Source organism: Pholis gunnellus (genome assembly GCF_910591455.1).
Source record: "Pholis gunnellus genome assembly, chromosome: 14".
Classification (NCBI taxonomy): Eukaryota; Metazoa; Chordata; class Actinopteri; order Perciformes; family Pholidae; genus Pholis; species Pholis gunnellus.
Window position 1 is genome coordinate 4,895,025 of NC_136541.1, and position 12,873 is coordinate 4,907,897.

The 12,873-nt window shown below is 42.3% G+C and overlaps 2 protein-coding genes across 2 annotated transcripts; both read left to right on the top strand.

Annotated features, from left to right (window-relative positions):
- The first annotated feature begins 42 nt into the window (after positions 1-42).
- LOC306706771 (uncharacterized protein) lies at positions 43-7,305 on the top strand. The gene is made up of 5 exons (XM_079173968.1): positions 43-856; positions 2,155-2,250; positions 2,339-2,444; positions 3,948-4,049; positions 4,735-7,305. The coding sequence occupies exons 1-4, from the start codon at positions 322-324 to the stop codon at positions 4,003-4,005; spliced, it is 795 nt and encodes a 264-aa protein (XP_079030094.1). The 5' UTR covers positions 43-321; the 3' UTR covers positions 4,006-4,049; positions 4,735-7,305.
- A 2,461-nt stretch (positions 7,306-9,766) lies between these two features.
- LOC306705850 (protein lifeguard 1-like) lies at positions 9,767-12,715 on the top strand. The gene is made up of 5 exons (XM_079172713.1): positions 9,767-10,046; positions 10,402-10,602; positions 11,218-11,346; positions 11,466-11,609; positions 12,497-12,715. The coding sequence occupies exons 1-5, from the start codon at positions 9,774-9,776 to the stop codon at positions 12,629-12,631; spliced, it is 882 nt and encodes a 293-aa protein (XP_079028839.1). The 5' UTR covers positions 9,767-9,773; the 3' UTR covers positions 12,632-12,715.
- The last annotated feature ends 158 nt before the right edge of the window (positions 12,716-12,873 follow it).

Consider the following 12,873-nt stretch of genomic DNA (forward strand, 5'->3'; position numbering starts at 1 on the left):
AAAGGAGGAAGCGAAAACGCTCTATTTCCGCTGCAGCAGCGACCAACGGGTACGTCAAACAAAAAGAGAAAGAACGGAAAATGTGGATCGTAAGGACAAACTGAGGCGCGAGACGGACCGTTGGATGACATATATCGTGTTCGCTGAGCTCGGTTACCAGACAGTTGTTATTTAAAAGTTCCCAGACGAATATTTTACAGTTTAAGGGTCGTTTCGAGGTTAACTCGACCCCCGCCTCCTCTCTTGTTCTGTGGTGGTTCGCTTTTGAGGAAGCAGCTCGGCTAGCCCAGCTGAATTAGCACAGTTAGCTCGTTTAGAGAGATGGGGACGAGAGCAAGTCGTCTGCAGGAAGAGCCGGTGCCCTCCGCTTTCGGAAAAGATGGCACAAAGCGGGACTCGTATCGGCGACCCCGCTGCACGAGGCCCACCAGTCTCATGGTCGACTTCTCGGGCAGCTTCGAGGACACGGAGGCCAACCGGAGCCGATCGGAGGAAGGCAGCGACTCGGACCTGGGGCAGCATGCGGCGAGCTCCGACGGCAGCCCCGCGGACCATCACAGCATCCCCTCCAGCATCGGCCAAGCGTCCCCTGTGGATGATGACAACAACAGCAGCGAGGGGAAACCCGAGGAAGACGGGACTCTAAGCCCGGAGCCTGCCGCGGCAGCGGAGCATCCGTCCGGAGAGGAGACAGGAGGCCGCACGCCCCATCGCACTTTTTCCGAGCGGCTGCCCGGGAATCGGCACTCTTCCGCCCGCAGCGTGGGCGCAAGATCCGCCCGGGTCCGAGGCACACACCAGCGGCCGGTGTCAGAGGCTTGGATCGGCCTTTACCGTGTCAACAACCGCCATGGCAGTAAGTCAACACATGTACACGGTGCAGTAGTGTTTTATATACGTGCAATTTATATTTATTGTGCTGCATAAATAACACGTTTTCATCAGTAGTTGATGTTTTGTATTTTACCCTGATTTTGGATTTCAAGACAGCTCACATGGATTACACTGAATTCTTGGATGGTGTCAGTTTGGCAATATCAGCTTACATCACTTTAAATGACTCAAAATGTGACGAAATGTGTGTTGATTGCTTCCAGAAGACAACTGATATTTAACTGAAGACATGAGGTGGCTTGTGTTCAGAGAAAGATAATAGTAATATAGAATATGATGGTTAAGTAAGAGGTAACTTAGAGTATTCATTGTCAACTTTACGTAGAGACAAAACGAGAGGAAGTTAAACGCATCACTCCAGAACAGACTTTGAGTGTGACTGTTTAAATATTACGCAGACATTTAGTCTAGTGTAACACTATGACATTTGCATAAAAAATATCTCCCACAGTGCAGCCCTCACTCGCCCCAGTCTGAAATTAAAATGGATTTACATTCCTGAACAGATAATCTCTTTTCCCGTGCTTGCATACTGACGAGAACCATCAGAGACCCTATTGTATGAGGCAGAGCTGTGGCGTAAAACTGGAAGTGGTGACATACAAGCTCTTTCACGTCACAGGGCCTGTTCACGGTGACCGTCGGTGGCAAAATCCTGCAGAGTGCAAGTTGAAAACATTAAGTAACCCACCGCCTTGTTGTTTTTAAGTGCATTAAAAACGGGAACTTGGGTTTTGCAGGAGGAAGTGAAAAGGCTCACTTGGTCTGCAGTAGACAATAGGCGACACAGAGAAGGCGGCGAATGTGACATTATGAGCCAAAACACAACCGTGTGGTGGGTTTCCCAGGCCAGCCCTCTAGCAAGACTAGGGAAATGGGTCACAACTTCACATGTTGGCAGCAGCTCACAGATGGAGGAGAATGTAGGGCAACAAGGCCCAGTGTCTGCCCCATCCGCTCACGGCTCTAGTGGTGGCCATTCCTCCAGCCCTAGTCTCTGCAGAGCGCAGTGTGCATCCAGTCAAATAAAGTTTACAAACTATTTTGGGTCACTTGCGCACACGGTCACGTCATTCGCACTATCTCCGGGATAACAACGACTGATTGTGTTTCAGCCTGCTCTCCTTCGCTTTGCCAAGTCAGCCTGTGTAATCCAGATGTCCAAACATAGCACGTTGTGCGCTATGTGATGGGCACATCATCTAACATTTATGTCTCGCTGTGACACAGCGGGTTAATCTCAGTGCTTTTGTCTCTCAGATATCCGCTGTCCTTTCTGCTCGAAGCCCTTCCCGGGGGGTCGGATCGAGGATCACCTGTTGAGCTGCCTCACGTCTCCTCCACTACCGTACAATAGTAAGTGTTCCATCACAGAAATGGCCCGGTGCCTGTGTTTCTTTTAAAAGGCTGGAAAAACTCATGGTTGCTATGTGTGTGTGTACAGCGGATGTGCTCAGTAAAGACAGCGGAGAGTGCTCCATCTGTCTGGAGGATCTGGCACAGGGAGAGACCATCGCCAGGCTGGCTTGCCTCTGCGTCTACCATAAGAGGTAAAAAGAAAAGATCAGTTGGTGTATTTGCATTCAAATAAAATGCAGACGTGTACAAATGTAAAGAGGAGAGTGTTTCATGCAAATTAGTAAAGGTGCAACCAATCACAAAACGCACCGTTCGGATCGTGTCATGGTTTTGAGTCACAGATCGGTTCAGCAGAAAAGAAAATATGTGTGGATCTATATATAGATATAGATATATATGGGGTAAGGGTTTTCAAAGATAAGAAAGCAAAGGTTGTTCTGTCCTGGTGCACATATCACTGCACATTTCTGATTGTTAGAGACCCATTGTCCTTTCACACAATACGTCAACAACCGAAGCTGAGTTAAGAATCATTATTATTGAACATGAGATAAAATGAATACGTGCAGCCGGTATAAGAGCAAGAATCTGTTTACTTCATGCAGCAAAAGAAAAGATAAGCGATTTGTGTGCGTCTGTCCTCCTAACTGTTTATTTAACAAGTTATGTGAATATTTGAGCAATAGAGCTTTCACAACTGTGATAACTGTCATTATTACATTTTAATGAGACGCTCTCACAGATTTACCGCTGAGAGTTCTGTGAGTGCTTTGAAACTCCTAGTTAAAAGAAGTGACCATGAAGTTGTTTGTGCACGTTTCAGCCCGTTTTCTGCTGCAGTGATTTGCCTTTTCAAAGCATGCTGTAATGTTCAACACTTTTTGTTTTTTCCCCCAACTTTCAAGGAGTCACTAGTTTCTTCATCATTTCAGTACAGTATGAGATCCGACTTGTTGAGACTTGAACACTTCCAAAGATTAGGTTTTCCGTCGTAGGGAAGGTCCCGCCTGCTATTTTGTTTCCCAATGTTGTGTTAAAGCAGTCGAAAGTGATGGATAACTAGCAGAGAGAAGAAGCCAAACATTGATCTCAGATAAAACGCACACACACACGACCATCTTTTTGTTTTGGTCATAAATTATATAAACTGTCAGCTTTGTGCCACAGCTTGTAGGTGTGGCTGTTTGGCTGTGTACTCAAAGTTCTGGTCTAGCCAGTAGAGCAACTGAGATTTGGAAAATAGAATTTTATAATGTTCACACCCTTTACACAAGGAAAGTTATTTCTAATGAAAATCATGTTATTGCAAGGAGCAACCCCACACTTATTAGACTATTTTCACAATAAGATTATTAATAATTTTGTCCATAAAATGTCTGTAAAAGGTGAAAAAATGGCTTCAAAATCTCCTAAAGATTGAGGTAATATCTACAAATTGTTTGTTTTGTTTGATCAACAGTTTAAAACCCAAAGCTACTCCTTTTAATTATCACACAAAGGAGAGAAAATTGAGAAAATCGTTGAGTTTAACTGGCCAGAAAGTCCTTAAACTCATTCACAGTTCCTCACACCGTCAGTCGGAGGATTAAGCCTTGTGGGAGACACCGTAGAGGCTCGGACACATTTAACATCAGCTAATCAAAATGTAATGTTTTGCGTCCCCACCCGGTCTTTCCTGTTCTGTCTCCCTGTAGCTGCATTGATTCCTGGTCCAAGGTGAAACCCTGCTGCCCTGAACATCCCTTTGATTGACTCGTGGGTCACATGTATTCTGCACAGTGACCAACCCGACTCAGGTATGTAAGACCGTGAGGCTCACTGAATGACCGGCACGTCCAGTTAACTGATTTCTCAATACTCCCGATATAGAATACCATTTTTGTTTCATGTAACAAAAGAAGCTTCTTAAATGTAAAATGTCTGAACACAAGAACCTGAATAAGTACAAACATCCACACATTTTGTGCAAGTTTGTGGTGTGAAATAAGACACGAGAGCGACAACTAACAATTCTTCTCATTATCGATTTAAAATGCAGAATATTCTCAATTAATTATTTTATCGATTAAAGAGAAATATCTGTTATAAGCTCCCACAGTCAATGAAGAAGTCCTCTGTGTGACCAACAGTCCAAAACCTAAAAATATTCAGTTTATTTATGTTTGACGAAGGAAATGATCAAATTCTCACTTTTGAGAAGCTGGAACTAGAAGTGTTTTTTGCTTCAAAAACGACTTCAACAATGAATCAATGAGCTAAATGCAATATATGTTGTGTTTTATGTGCTCCATAACAGTAGAACAGACATTAGTTTAACTATTTTGCATGCATTTGCCACATCATTTGATACATTTTACTGAAAAATATTACTAATGTGACATTGAGTTCAGCGTAGCCCTGTTGCAGACTATAATTTAGTACAATCATTACAGTATGCACGACTTTGTCTAATGTCCGCTCTGTCCTTTTCCGCCCTTACAGGAGACTACACTGAATCCCAATAAGGTCCCATTTAAAAATGTGTAACTGAACAAATAAAAGCCCGCTGTCCCTCTCAGACGCAAACCTATATTTTTGAGCGGGCAACACGCGATCCGAAGAAGAAGCTCCAGTTAGCGACGCCCGACGCTCCCCCCGTTTGGATCGGTCCATTTTGAACCTGGTCTAGACCATTTCAAGCCAAACGACAATAAAATCTCTGGTGGAGACTCTTGTTGGAACACAAGTGGAGACGGTTTCCTTTCTATGTTTCAGAATCAGCAGAACATATATATAAATATATATACATAATTTTTTCATATAACATTTTCATCCTGGAACGATGGAACTTGGAGATAAAAACAAAAAGTTAACTGTGACTCTGCATCCTCTCCTGTGTAGTGTAACGGGATTGGTCATTTTTAAAGTATTTTGCAGAAAGAGTATTGTTCCATGTCATGCATTGGATGAATGTTTTCTTTCCTCGGCGAACCCCAAAATGAACCAACCTCTCGTACCAAAAGCATGAACGGTAACCACATTGCTTTATTTTGAACCAGCTGGAGGTTGAGGGCTTGTTGTTGGTGAATGGGGGCTGCCGTTGCTCGGTGTTTTATTTTTTCTTTTTTTTATATTACATGTAAACATTTCAGGGGAAGTTTGGGGGCTAATTATTTTTATTTTTTGAGTGGGTCAGTTTCTTTAGTTGGCGCTGAGTTTAATGTGCTGCTACTTGCTGAGTGTTTAGGGCGGTTGTAGGTATTTTATAGGGTCATAGTAGCGATGGTGTTGGCACCAGTTTGAGCACTTTTGTCCTTCAAGGCTGATTTTTGTTTTATTTTTTTCACATAAGGTCTGGGAGAAGGTTCTGCGTGTGCAAGTTGTGTGTGTGTGTGTTGAAATGACCAGGGACAGCAAATGTCCTGAGCGTGACTGTGTATTCAGGAAAGTGTGACTTTGTGTGTGTTTACTGTAGATTGCCCTGATGTCTGCTTGGTCAAGCGGGTTACCCTTTTTTAATTTTTAATGCTAGTGTTTAAGTACAGTTACGCTGGCAAACATCCTGCTACACGTGGCATTGGTACGCAACGGTCTCGTTGTACTTTGAATGCAGGTTTTTTTGGGGGGAGTTTCCCCCCCATGGCTCCCCTTCTCCCTCCTCATTCTCAAACACTCTCTCGGGGTGCAGTAGAGATTTCTGGGCCAGATCCCCAGAGACAGTTTTTGCCATCTGGTTTGATTAATGCCAGATTGAGGAGGGATGAAGGGATGGACGGGTTGAGGGATATATTTTTGGGGCATGTTTACACCATGTGGCATCTGCCTCTCTCCCCAACACTGGAGGCAATGGACAGCTGATGTTTTAATTATTACATAACCAGCCCCCACCGCTTTCCCCCTTTTTAGATATTCTATCATCACATAATGATCATCGCTAAATGTGTTCAATGGCTTTCCCTTTGCCTTTGTGTGTGTGTGTGTGTGTGTGTGTGTGTGTGTGTGTGTGTGTGTGTGTGTGTGTGTGTGTGTGTGTGTGTGTGTGTGTGTGTGTGTGTGTGTGTGTGTGTGTGTGTGTGTGTGTTGATTGCCTTTGCCTGGTGAAGGGGTTCTTGTGCGAGCCGGTATCTGTAGTGTTTTTAGGGCTGAAATGAGGCCCAGCAGTAAGGTTGCTCTCTGATGCTGCTCGTTCACAGAGGGGGGGGGGGGAAGGGCAAAAACATGAATTGATTGCTTTTGCCGTCTGTTCCGTGTGTTTTTAAATCTATGCGCTCACAAGTGGTATGGATCAGTTTAGGGGTCAGTCCGGTGCACAGGTTTCCTACTGGCTAGTTTGTTCACCCCAGCCTCCCTCTCTCTCTCTGGTCTCTGGTGTTCTGCAGTCTGAGGTGCTACGACGTCTCTGGCCACTAGAGGGCAGCCCTGTGCATGTGCTTCTTTTGTATTGGAGAGTAAAAACAAATAATGCCAAAAGTCTGTCTGTGAATTTGGGGGCATTGTGTGAGAGAGTGCGGAGATCATTAGATCATTTGTTGTGGTGATAAGTTATGATGTTGTATACTTTGGCTGGGAGGTGTGTGTGCGTGTGTGTGGTGGTTGGGTTGTCGATAAAGACGAGACAATCTAAAACCCCACATTACTCTCTTTTACTTTCTTATCCCCTCTAAGCTGTGTGGTGCAATACCTCAATCATTACCAATGCTAACTAAGCGCTCTGTGTGTAAACTAGCTCCTCTCCAACCAAGGGCGGTATTTTGTATAAATGTCCCTAAGTCCTTGGTTTTGAATTGCAGGGCACTGATCCCCCCCGTCTGCCCTGTGCTTTTGAAGTCGATGTATTAGATGAGAATGTTTCACCACAGCGGTATCTGCACCTCCCAAGATATGGACAATCTGCCTTTACTCTGGTATAAAAAACAAATTGAATTTTATTTATTAAATTGTAAATATGTAATGCAATTCAAACAAATGGCTTGGTCTTTGTCTGTTCAATATACTGTTTCTAAAGCTCCAATCTTTTGTATGTCTCAGAAATTGTTTTTATATGTATTTTTTACAATAAATATGTGTGAGAGATGTTTTGTGAACGTCTGTTTTGTGTTTTTAAGTGTCAATGGTGGGTTTTTTTCTGGTTGTTCGTCCCGTTCAGTGAGACATGAAACAGGACAGACTCGTCCTGAAGAGATTTATTTTAATAAGAATTTAAAGTGGGAACCTCAAAGATGGAGATATGCACACAATTCTAAAAACTCCACGTCTCAATACTCGTTTTCTTCCCGAGGCCAGCGTATTATTTAAATTATGTACAATAGGAGTATTTCTGCTAGGCTACAACGCCAACAGGGCGAGCAGGCGCTGCACTTTGGCGGGTTTTTTACTGTTCGCGGGAAGTTGAAACATTTTCAAAAATGCTGCATTTGTCACAATCACTTTTAAACCAAGCCGTCCAATCACAGTGGAGGAGGGGTCGGACAAATAACCTACCACAAAGAGGTGATCAGATGTGTTTTATTTTAAGTATGTTGGGGTCTTGTGTTAAGCTCTTTACGGTGTCCTCGTGTCTGGAGCAGTGGACCAAACGTATTTCCCCTGTGGGATAATAAAATGTATCTGAATCTGGAATGTTTCCTCGGCCACAAAACCTCTTCAGCCACATCCTCTCCCTCCGGACTTTATCCAGAGCAAGTACTCTACCGTGTGCCGACATTTTTACTTACTTTCACGTATATTCCGCATCTTAGCACGTCGCCTCCAAAGTGCCCTCAAGCGCTCCCAGCTAGGCGTTTTCAGAACAGTCTGTCGTTTTAGCTGCAGGAGAAAAACCCTTTTAGTGGACACAGCAAATGGACCAGGGCTGCCACTTTAAATTACATTAATGCTAACTCGCAAATCTTTCTAAATAACTGTTTAAAATAACAAATGACAAACTTGGAACATCTTCAGGTATTGGTTCTTTCCTCCCTCTATTAAAAATGAAATCTTCTGCATATTAAACTGTACAAATACAGCAGTAGTTTGCCAATGTGAGCTTTAATTCTGTTACTGGTGCGACGAATGATCATTTTCATTATCGATAAATCTGTACTGAAGTCTGGACAGTCATATTTGGTTGTGGACCCTGTATTACTGACATGGGACCCCTGGAAGTCCTCACACCCCACATTTGACGGCCTCTGACCAACTGTGAAGCAACAGTAGAGTTTTTAATTCCTGCAATGAGTCCTTCATGCTGTTAGGAAGTGAAACTACACCACAGGTTGGGAGAGGATAAATGGCAGCCATCACCAGGCGAGGTTCAGTTTTTGTGTCGTCTCCTCCTCACTCAGCACTGCGTGGTGTCAGACGCAAGGTAAGCAGAACATTAATGTTACTCTATGTTGTCTTAACTTGTTAAAAGCAATACCTTCTGTTTACACTGCTGCATGTTTTATTTGCGTGTAGTATTTACAGGTACGGTGTTATGTTATATAATAACGAGGGTCTGTTTACTCAAATCACAAAGAAATATATTTTGACATATACCCCCTACTATTATTTATTCATGCATGTACTGATACTCATGCAGTCTCTTATAGAAACCTGCCAAAACCCCCAAAACACTTAATAGCTAGACTGTTGGTACATCACATTTGCTTCGTGTGATTTTGGGGGAACTGACTGTTTTAGCGGTCTGGATTTAGAAGGAAGCAGGTGCATCAATGGCTCTTCTTTTATTTGAATTTTTTTAGCTAATTTATTTTCTATTAATTTGAGTGAATTCAGTTTTAGATTGTCAGTTAAATAAGTTATTTTACTTGTGATAACTCTACTTGAATTCAGAACTTTAACTTGTAAACGAATATTTTAGGCCATGGCATTTCTATTTTGAGTAAAGTAAAGGATCTGAGTTCATCCACCGCTGACATGAACATACCTCGTTAATATTATTAGAAACATCTGTGCTTTTCCTATTAGGACAAGTCTACATGCCAGCTGTGAAAAAAAGGCCTATTGTCTCCTTCCTATTAATATTACTGCTTTTGTAGATTGAACCTTGAATGAAATCTCGGGACCTTTACGGGATATGATGTTGGAAAACCCAAGACTACATGACCTTCCTAAAGCTGAACAACATGACACAACACTTGTATTTCCCACCATGTTTACTGGGAGTAAGAGAAGTGACATCATAGTTTTACTTCCTAATGTTTACATTCTTGGGCAACAAGATACAAAGTCAGAAACCCTGTGTGAGCTCACGGGCAGATGTTTGACTCAATTACAACAACAGAGATAGACAGGAGATGCCATCTCTGCTGTTTGTTCTCTCTCCACAATCTTTCTCATCAATGATTGATCACTGATGACTGAATGAATATACAACATGGTCTTCTTGTTTCACATGCAGGCTTGACAATATCAATGACTGTACAATTCAGTAAAACAGCAACTTACCACTCCAGCTGCTAAACACAATGTATCCCATCAGACCCGTGTTTGCTTTTGTTTAAGTTGATCTTTTTATTTGACTGAACTTCTGTGTTTAACTTACAGTTTCCTGCAGAATGTCAGATAAAGAGACACAGGACGCTCTTGGTCATGATGAGTCCTCACCACCACCACCGTTATACTCCTACGAAGGACAGCAACCTCCACCCTACTCTGCAGCCCCGGCAATGTGCCCTCCATCTAAAATTGAGACAACTTGCATCTATCAGCCTACAACTGGGTACGAGTCTTTCCGGGACATCTGCCCAGAGGCCTCGTCGGACACGACTCCACTGATAGCCTCGTCTTCTTTTGATGACAAGACCGTGAGAAGAGCGTTTGTCAGAAAGGTTTGTACGACTCGCTGTGGACACGTTTTCCTACACCACAATATTTCCAGACCTGTTTTAGGGATCCTCCTCAGGGTTCGCAGCTCACAAGAGACATTTCAGGAATCGCACAGGATGATTAACAGGAAAAGAACGCAGAGGAAATATATTTTTGTAACACAAAACTGGACACTGCAAAGAATGTTAGAGCACAAGAGGTTCTGGACAGCTAGGTCAGATGTTGTGCCTGCTGAATAATCAAACAATCTCTCTTAATATAAAACTTTATATGAAAACTTTTAAATACACCGTTAAGATCAGTTGTGCAGAATATTTAGTTTTTATAACTGCTTGTTCGTCATCTTTTCCTGTGCAGGTGTTCAGCATCCTGACTCTCCAGCTGCTGTTCACCTTCAGTGTGGTGTGTGTGTTCACCTTCTCCAGCGTGGTCAAAGAGGCGGTTCAGACCAACCTGGGGGCCTACCTCAGCTCCATCATCATCTTCATCGTGGTCGCCATAGCCCTCAGCTGCTGCAAGTCCTTCAGTCGGCGTCACCCCTGGAACATCGTGGGACTGGTGGGTTACAGATACAGGAGCGAAAAACCCCAAATATCTAATTGGGAAAATGTATTTCACTCGATATATAGACCAAAAGGACAGTTGCTGCTACCTCAACTATATGCGGCTTAATAAAGTAGAAGTACAAGTTATACATCTAATAACTAGAAAATATATTCTAGTACGTTAAAGACATTAAAGTAGTAATGATAAAACATTTTGGCAAATCTTTTATTCACTCCTTGGTTTTTCTCAACTTTTAGACTTCTCTTAACATTTAAATCGTCTCTGAGAAACTGGTAATTTATTTATTGTTTCCAAATGAAAACCTCACTTTCCTCTTGAGCGGTTGAGATTTTGTTTGCATTTGAAATTAGGAAAGACTCTTCCTCTATTGTGAACGTTAAATACACAATGCCGATCACGGCACAAACACTGCAAGGGTTAGGTGGGCATGCATTTCTGCACAGTTTTTCATTAAGATCTAAAAAACTATGATTATTTAAAGATGCAAACAATCTGGACCCGTTTCTGTTTGAAGCAGTTAAACGTGAAACTATCTATAAAGCAAAAAATAACTTTCTCTGAAGATATTGGTGGAGGTGATTAATACATTGAATTGTGTGCCTGCAGGTTGTGGTCACCCTGAGCTTGTCATACATGGTGGGAACCATCGCCTCCTTCCACGACACCACCGCTGTCGTCATCACTATGGGAGCAACCGTGGCCATTTCTGTCGCAATCATTGCATTCTCTGCACAGGTCAAAAATGCTTTCTGTATACAGACATAGACATCATGGTCTGTGTTTATTTTGAGCAGAGCGATCTGCAGACTTTTCAGTTGCCCCACTTAACCTTTTTTTATTTACTGTGTTTGCAGACTCGTTATGATTTCACTATTTGGTACGGTGTTCTGCTGATTCTGGTTGTGGACATGATCATGTTTGGGTTCTTCTGCACCTTCTACTACTCCTACATCAGTGAAGTCGCCTATGGATGTCTGGGTGCTCTGCTGTATTCACTGGTACGGGAGAAAAGAACAACGTATACCATGATAATAATACTGAACACTTTTGCTAAACAGCAGAAGGAACAAAATCATATAAAAAACACTCACTAGTTCTGTTGTCCTGGTCACCTCAGTAGGTTAAACAGTACTACCACTGATGAAAGCATTCATTTGCAATTATGCTTTGGGAGAAATATCCAGCAGTTTTGCAGGTTCCTAATTTAACATGTCTGCCACTACAGCTATGAATACATCTTTTGAAAGAAAAAGGAAAGCTCTGTGTGGCGTCAAAACACGCAGTTCCACTTTATTTAAAGTACTTTTTTTATTGTTTTTTATTTTAACACGTGGACAGCAGCAAAATAAGTTTCTTTATCATGATTAAAGGCACTGCACTCACACGCCGGGGCTCCCATTAACTGCTTTAATTAAAGAAAATGAACAATGAGTGTGTAGGTGCTTTGAAGGTTCAAAGCCACACAAGCCGGAGTGGATGCAACAGGTTCGATTTTTAGGAATCATCAATGAAATCTGACAGCGACAACAGTGAAAAGGTCACTTAGCAAAGGAAACATTTTTTCCATCATGAGGAGTTTTCAGAGGATTGATTTGATTTGATGACTGTCAAAGTACATAGTAAATATAAAAATGTATGACAGATGTATTCATAGTAAATGCACCAATGTTACTTTAATGACTTCAACAATGTATCTGTTCCATTCAAGTGAACAATACCAAGATCCTGAAACCGGAGGAGCTAATTGGAATGAAGCCATTATTCGTTTGATAATTCACACCTGTGCTTTTCCTACTGCGACATGTCTTCTATCATAAACTATGACGTTAATTATTATTTATCTGGTGGTACTCTCTCACCCTGTCCTAACGCTTCCTCCCCTCAGTTCCTGATGGTGGACTGTCAGCTGATGATGGGGATGATGAGTTACCGTCTGCATCCAGAGGAATACATCAACGCTGCTCTTAATATCTACCTGGACATAGTCCTCATCTTCCTCTTCCTGCTGGGGAGGAGATGAAACTAAAACACATTTACACACACAGACGGACTGACACGCCAAACTGTATCTACAAAGACGATGTCCTTATTATCTATTTACTGTAACTCCTGTAATAACTGACAATACTACATAAACTAAAATCTATATGAAATACTGTTGTACTGTATTTGTTTTTTTGCGGTGCATGTTCACCTGTACAGAATTTTAAACCGACTATTATCGAAACAAATGAAAGCATTCGATTTGTGTTTTTTTTGGCA